This window comes from Asparagus officinalis, chromosome 7 (assembly GCF_001876935.1).
Source record: "Asparagus officinalis chromosome 7, Aspof.V1, whole genome shotgun sequence".
Lineage (NCBI taxonomy): Eukaryota > Viridiplantae > Streptophyta > Magnoliopsida > Asparagales > Asparagaceae > Asparagus > Asparagus officinalis.
The window spans coordinates 72,419,928-72,427,691 of record NC_033800.1 but is presented as its reverse complement, the minus strand read 5'-3'; the positions used below and the strand labels follow the sequence as shown (position 1 = coordinate 72,427,691).

Genomic DNA, 7,764 nt, shown 5'->3' with positions numbered 1-7,764 from the left:
AGTTTTCCTATCTTTCTTTAGTTCCTCCCTATCGCCCACTAAATTCTCATCTCTCGACTGAAATCAGGTTTGGCTTTGTATCAGAAAGGGCTATAACTGATGTTCCACCCCTAAAAAGGTTGAAGCTAAAAAAATATAAGTGGTCCAATTTTAACAATTTTGTATGATCTCGGGGACCTGACAGCAATTTCAATATGACTCAAAATATGGAATATAGGGACCATAGGGAAATAATCCGACTCAAGAACTCCCCAAGACTCTAGTTTAAGCGCTCTCTCTCTCTCTCTCTCTCTCGACAGAAGATACTGAAGCTGGAAGGGGGGCTTTGATTGCAACCTCGAACCTTCCCCTTGTCTTTTGTCCCTTTTGAGTTTTGAGACTCAAGCCCAAGAGGGTTCTTTGCACTCTGAGATCTGTTATTGGGTCTTCAAGTTTTGAGCGTGTGGAAGCTTCTTTCGTTAGATTTCTCTTTTTGGAGAGAGATTTCTGCGTTTTTGAAAGCCTTTGTTTTTGTTGTTGAGGCATTGAGGTTCCTAAGGTTGGCATTTTTTGTGCTAATAGTTGGTTCAAAGGGATCACTTCCGTTGCTGGGATCTTGAAGGCAGAGGTTTCCGTTGTGAAATATTTCATCCTCTTGGAGAGGAAACAGAAGAAAGTTTGGATTTTGGAAGAGAGGAAACAGAAGAAAGTTTGGATTTTGGAAGAGAGGAAACAGAAGAAAGTTTGGATTTTGGAATGTGGGTTCTTGTTGGAAGACGGTGCTATCCTTGAGAGCTGTTTTTATTAGCGGATTTTGAAGGAGTTTTTCTTTTGCTTTTTTTGGGGGGGAATATCTTATTTCTTTGAGGAGACACAGAGGATAGTTGCTATTTTGGAATGTGGGTTCTTCTTTGTTGTTGAAGATTAGGGGACAGCAAGTAGTTTTCTTCTTCTTCTGAAGTTGCTAACGTAAAGTTTTTTTAATTAAAACATCATCTTTTTGAGAGAAATAATAGAAGAAATTTGCTGAAGAGTACTACTAGTCTTTGAAGAAAGGGATGATTTTGAACACCCTTTTGTGTTTTTTTGGTGAAGGAGGGGAAAATAAGAAGAGGGGTTTGGGTTTATTAATTTTTGAAGTGTAATGGTAGAAAAAGTTTGAGAACAAAGTAGAAAAATATCTGAAAATGGCTGAGAAACCAGAAGAAATTAGGTCATTGGCACTGACACCCACTTGGTCAGTGGCCACTGTGTTGACAATCTTTGTCGCGGTCTCTCTAGTCGTCGAACGATCCATTCATCGATTAAGTGCTGTAAGTTCTCATTTTGGTCATGTTGAATTAACTAGATGTTGAATTCTTGTATGATTGCTCAAATGTTGGTTATTGCTGAATGCTTAACTAATTGTTGCGTTAGTCTGAATGTCTCATTGGTTTGCATGGAGAGCTTTACTCTTGCTAGACTCTGGATTGATAATAAGAATAGCGTTGCATAATCATTTATGAATTAAGTAAATTATACTTCAGATTCTTCTTCTTTCGGCTTTATTGTTCCTGCAGAAGTCATTTTCAGTGCAGCTATTGGAAGTTTTCTTCTCAATTCTATGAGGTTGTCTAATGATAGTCTGTCATCTGCCATGTTTTGCTGTTATATTGGGGTGATGTTAGCTTATAGAGAATTATGATTTTTATGATCTCCAGTGTATTCGAAGAATTTGCTGTTACTATCCCGAAGTACCATTTATCCAAACGTGACTTTTGCACAGTGTTACCACCACATTCCATCTTTGCCTTACTTTATTTTCCTTACACCCAGCCCTCAATAATATCACTCTGAATGTTTATATGCCAATTTCCTTCTTGTTTCATTACTAAGAGGATAGGATATGGAAATACTCCACGTGAGATGAAGCTAACAAGCCTATCGCCTATTGCAGGTCTATCGGACTTGAAAGAAATATCCATGGGCATAAGTTGGAAAAGTGAAAATGAATCAGTTACTGTTTCTTGTTAATTACTGAACTAAAATAATATCAAATATGTAGATGAATTTGCTATTTAGTGTTCTAACTGAATTTGCCATTGAGGTTCTAACTGAATCACTGGCAGAGCACTTCACTTAAAATTTCTTCTCCAGAATGATAATTACCATAAGAGTCGAAGTTAATCAACCAGCTATGGGTTTCTTATTAAACAGCTCAGTTATCATTGACTTTAATAGTTGTTTTGCAGCATCATTTATAAATTAAGTAAAGATCATTCTAGCCAAAAGTTTCTATCCATCATCTTTTTTGATAACTGATTCAATAGCAGTGATTATATTAGTTGGTGTAACTGGACTTCTATAACCGTGAAAATATTGGATTGATATTGTTGTATCATTTATTTTTTTTCTCAAGTGGTATGCTTATATTTTTTTAGTGGTTGAAGAAGACTCGCAGAAATCCATTATTCGAAGCCCTGGAGAAGATGAAAGAAGGTAGAATTTTTGTCATCATTTTTTCGAAAAATGTATTGTTCTATTGATTCATCCATACTAGAAACCTACAAATGTATATGCACATTGTGTTATTTTTCATGGTAACTGATTGATTTATTCATTGAAATTTGTGCTGCAGAATTGATGCTGTTGGGCTTCATATCTTTGCTCCTAACAGCCAGTTCAAGAACTATCGCAAATATTTGTATAGATTCAAAGTTCTATAACAATACATTTTCTCCTTGTTCCAAATCTGAGATTGAAGACACAACGGAAGTTGAGAATGGCTCATCTCAAGGCAGTAGAGCTATTTACCACTCGTTTAAAAGGATATTGAGTGAATTAAATCACCAGACTTGTGCAGAGGTATTTAATAAAATCAATTTAATTGAAATGTACCAGATGCACGGTTTGGGGCAAGCTTTGTTAATTTTATCCCAAGGCGAATTTTTTGTTCATTCATGCAGGGTTATGAGCCATTTGTTTCATATGAGGGTCTTGAGCAACTCCACAGATTTATCTTTGTGATGGCCATAACCCATGTATCTTACAGCTGTTTGACAATGCTCTTGGCTATTGTGAAGGTTAGGTTTTCTTACTTGATTGATTCAATAGTCTTAGTACATATGGCTAGTTAAACTTTTTTATGCTTTTTCTTGTGCTGTAGTGATACTGATAAGTATGATTTTCTATAATAAATCTTACGATCGCACTGAAATGTTAGTTTTTTTTCCAAGGGATATCACTGTATGCTTTGTATTGTGCTTTGTCTTATGTTTGAAAGCTGACCCACATTAAGATCCACATGCATGAGCAAACAAAAAGAAGAATACCATATTTTATGCGGTCTAGACAAACTGACTAAAATGAACAGGAATGAGGAATTACTATATATCAAAGATTTGTGAGCTAAAGTAGCATCTTACGGATGTCATGTGTTAATAGTGTTATTTTCCATACTTAAATGGACTCCAAGGATTTACCATACTTAAATGGACTCCAAGGATTTATTTAGTATGTTTCCACCATATCTTAATTTTTCTTCTTTTAGTCTGTTATAAATTGTTTGTCCTACAATTTTGTAACACTATGCTTTACATGAAGAAACACTGTACGTCTAAGAGTATCCTTTTTGACATATTCTAATACATTTTAATTGATCTTAGTTTCCACTTCCATTTGTTTTCTTTCTTTAAGACACAGAATGAAATTTACATTTAAAAGTCATTACACATGCATATTTTGCAGTCAGTGCCTTCACAAGATATAGATTGTCTACTTTGATTCATCAAGTTCATAAGTCCTTTTGACCCTCAACAACCAAGAAAGCAAGCAGGATTACTACCTCGAAAATTATAATCCAATTTGTGTTGTTTGTGGAGCCTGAATTACGTGGAGAATACACAGTATCCGATCCTAGAGTTGAACCCTGTAAATTTTCACCCTATTGCAAGATGTATGGTTCAATAGAGTGTTAAGAGTATGACCCTTACCCCTCATCGCAACTTTGGAGTTTTGGTGTAGCAGGGACTGATGGTATCAGAGCAGCCCAAGTTTGATTCTTGCTTGCAATGAATTTCAAAAGCAGATTAAAGAAAAAGATACCGCCATGAGTCCAGGTTTCAGCTCATGAAAAGGCCATCAACCTGCGGAGTGTGTTAGAGTATAACATTCACTCATCACCACAACTTTGGAGTTTCAGTGTAGTGGTATGGACTTGAAGGTAGAGAAAATAAGAAACGACAGAAGAAAATAGATTCGCGTTTGAGTGATTGGCTGCAATCAGTGTTAATTACAAGTGAAATATTGATCGCCAAACCACGCTGAATTCCTATGTCTCTTTGATTGCTTTCTCTTTGCTTTTGTTCTTTCTTTCATCGATCTGTGGTTATTATTCCACCGCGTTTCCAATAGTTGGAGGGCATTTCAACTTATTGCTATGTTCCCCTTAATAATGGAAAAAACAATATCTGCTTCTGTTTGTAGTTCCATATCAAGAGTTGCATGACTAATGTTTTATCTTTAACATGCTACCTATAGATACATACGTGGAGGAGATGGGAAGAAGAGGCTCATAGGGATCGTCATGATTCATATGCGGGTAAGAATGAAATGAGATGCTCTTCAGGCTTCCTTCTTCTAGTAGTGAGCCAATTTTTCACTATCTATACCAATTGACATCAAATGATTAAATGTGGTTGAGCCTGCCTTTTTATGGTATCTGCTTATCTTCAAAGCAGAACATTAGAAATCCTTATTCATTTCATTTCTAAATTTATCTGGCCAACTTCATTCTAATTTATGCTTCTGCAGAGATCACCAGAGCATTGACAATGAGAAGGCAGTCGACATTTGTGAAGTTCAATGTCTCAAATCGTTGGTCCAGAAGTGGCTTTTTTGTTTGGCTGGTAGGTCAAAACATTGTTAGTTCTCCGATATTTACTATTATTTTGAATCTTTAACTGTAACGCATCAGTTCTCTTTGTTGAAGTAAAGATTATTAGAGATCAATTATGCAAGTAAACTAGTATAATATCAATTATTTATTTACTTCTTTTCTTTGCCTTGCAGACTTGTTTTTTCCGCCAATTTGGACGGTCAGTTGTTCGAGCTGACTACCTTACTCTTCGTAGGGGTTTTATCATGGTAAACCATATTTGAACCTTTAAAATTAATGTTAGATTTTTTCCCCTTATTCTTAAAGGAGGAAAATTGCTCTAGATTTTGGACTCCAATAACTTTTCCTTTAGTTGCTTAATCATTACGAAAATTGGCGAAAACCTTGTCACGTGCATCAGTTTTTAATTATTCTAGGCTATTGTTTAAAATGTATGATGGTCTAGTATTGTTTACAATGTTTTCGTTATGAAAATATATACTTCAATTATTACCTACACAATGTATTTATCCCTGTTCATTAACATGGCAGAATCACCATCTTTCATCCACCTATGATTTCCATAGCTATATGATACGCTCCATGGAAGAAGAATTTAAGATGATTGTTGGCGTAAGGTAAACTCTGTGATATTCACTTTTCTATTCTTGAAATTCGTTTGATCTTTCAGATGAATAGGCCATTTCATGCCTTAGATTCTAAAAGATAATGGAAAACCCCATATGATACAGCTCCATACCAGGTCACCTTACACATATTTCTTTAAATAATTGCAGTTGGAAGCTGTGGGGTTTTGTCGTTGCTTTCATGTTGTTCAACATAAACGGTGAGCTATTCTCTTTTTAACTCTAATTCAGTAAACAAAGGGTGCAATTCACAAAAAAAACCCCGAGACATTTGCCCATTTTGAGATAACCTCCGGAAAGTTTTGACATGTCACTTAACCTCTAAAACTTTTTCATATAATCTCCAAATCTGAAAATAGATTCAGCAAAATGCAAATGTTTGGAGTGTTAAGTGGCATTTCCAAACTTTTTGGGGTTATCTCAAAATGAACTAAACTTATCAACTCCTATTCTCTATCTAACTTTTACTTGTACCCGATGTTTCGAGCTTTCAATTTCATGCTACTATCTTATGCGGCAGGTTCAAATCTCTATTTCTGGATAGCCACCATTCCTATTGCTGTAAGTGCTTAAAGAATAGCTTTTAGTTGTTCCAAATATAATTTTGTTATTATAATTGCAGATAGACCCCCAGTAGTATATTTATTTTGAACTTACTACCCCTGTTGTTTATTGTTGCAGATAGACCTCCCGAGTGATTTTTGACTCTTTTACCCTCAAAAAAAGTGGAAATTGTTTTTTGACAAACAGACCCCCTCAGGGTAAAAGAGTAAGGACAATTCACTCTGGGCTTTATCTGCAACAATAAAAAATAGAGGGGTAGTAAGGTCAAAATAACAATACTACAAGGCGGGTCTATAGGCAATTAACCCTATTTTTATTCAGATTCCTACTTTTTCCAGCTAGTTCTTCTCGTGGGCACAAAGCTTCAACATGTCATTGCAACTCTGGCACTGGAGAGTGTCGGCATAAGTGGCCTTTTTAGCGGCGCAAAACTAAAGCCCCGTGATGATCTTTTTTGGTTTAAGAAACCGGAACTTTTGTTGTATTTGATCCATTTCATTCTTTTCCAGGCAGGTATTTCCTCAAGTTAGAAAGCATCAATATCTTAAATGATCCTTTCTTCAATCTAATGCTAGCTTATGATGTTCTTATTATCTGCAGAATGCATTTGAGTTGGCTTCATTTTTCTGGTTCTGGGTATTTTTCTCTTCCTCGTCTCATTTCATTACTAGTTGAACTCCATATATAGGATTGATATAATTGAAAATTGAAGCTGCTGATTCCATTATGTTCTTACATGTTGGACTAACTACTTAGGAATTTTTTTTCTCACTACTAGCTTGGTTTTATCCGCATATTGTATTCTTTTCTATTGCAGTGGCAATTTGGGTATTATTCATGCTTCATGAGGAACCATCATCTAGTGTATATTCGCCTTATTTTGGGGTATGCAATTAAATCGACCTTAATTTCTTTCGTTGCGAATAATATCTGTGTTCCAATATTTTTGAAAGATATCTGAATCTCTTTACGTGTCGTTTCAATCAAAACTTTGAAGTTCTCGTAAGCACTTCTGGTGGCATTGTTGTTATTTTGTCCCCTCAAATCTTGCTACTTTTCCTTTGTTTATATTACTATTTGTAGGTTTACTAGACACCATTGTGATGCTTCTTTCTCTACCAAATTCAATTGTTTGTCTCAGTCCTTTTCATCACCGTTTTAAAATTTAGCCGAATTCATTTGTTGCTAGAGGAAACTGATGGTAACATGATAGTGTACTGACTACTGATTGGGTTGTTATTCTATTTAGGTTTGCCGGGCAGTTCCTATGCAGCTACAGTACGTTACCTCTTTATGCGCTTGTCACACAGGTACTAATTCATTATACTTTCATGAACTACTGGTCCATGTCACATGATCTTGTCAATAAAAATAGGTTCCAACTTGCAGCTTTATTGAGCGTTAAATTTCAAAAAAAAAACCCTATCTTTTGGGGTGTTTCCCTTAAAACCCTCCTGTACTTGGGGTGTTGCGCAAAACCTCAAGAAACTTTCAAAATTTCTCACAGAGCCCCAACAGTGTTAATGAATCAACAAGCTGCACAACCAGAGTAATGACCACAAACTCAACCCCAACAGTGTTAATGAATCAACAAGCTGCACAACCAGAGTAATGACCACAAACTCCAAACCTCAAGAAACTTTCAAAATTTCTCACAGAGCCCCAACAGTGTTAATGAATCAACAAGCTGCACAACCAGAGTAATGACCACAAACTCAA

The 7,764-nt window shown here is 35.8% G+C and overlaps 1 protein-coding gene across 2 annotated transcripts in view; it reads left to right on the top strand.

The window, feature by feature from the left end:
- Positions 240–7,764, top strand: part of LOC109848435 (MLO-like protein 11) — a 14,487-nt gene continuing 6,962 nt past the window's right edge. The window contains exons 1-14 of one of the 2 annotated variants that reach the window (XM_020417918.1): positions 240–1,292; positions 2,400–2,457; positions 2,597–2,823; positions 2,925–3,041; positions 4,498–4,558; positions 4,771–4,865; positions 5,029–5,103; positions 5,387–5,472; positions 5,632–5,681; positions 6,002–6,042; positions 6,384–6,554; positions 6,646–6,681; positions 6,863–6,930; positions 7,295–7,355. In XM_020417918.1, coding sequence (XP_020273507.1) covers positions 1,167–1,292; positions 2,400–2,457; positions 2,597–2,823; positions 2,925–3,041; positions 4,498–4,558; positions 4,771–4,865; positions 5,029–5,103; positions 5,387–5,472; positions 5,632–5,681; positions 6,002–6,042; positions 6,384–6,554; positions 6,646–6,681; positions 6,863–6,930; positions 7,295–7,355 — 1,272 coding nt within the window. In that variant the 5' untranslated portion in view covers positions 240–1,166. The remainder of the gene's footprint in view (positions 1,293–2,399; positions 2,458–2,596; positions 2,824–2,924; positions 3,042–4,497; positions 4,559–4,770; positions 4,866–5,028; positions 5,104–5,386; positions 5,473–5,631; positions 5,682–6,001; positions 6,043–6,383; positions 6,555–6,645; positions 6,682–6,862; positions 6,931–7,294; positions 7,356–7,764) is intronic. The other variant, XM_020417917.1, reaches the window with a different exon arrangement.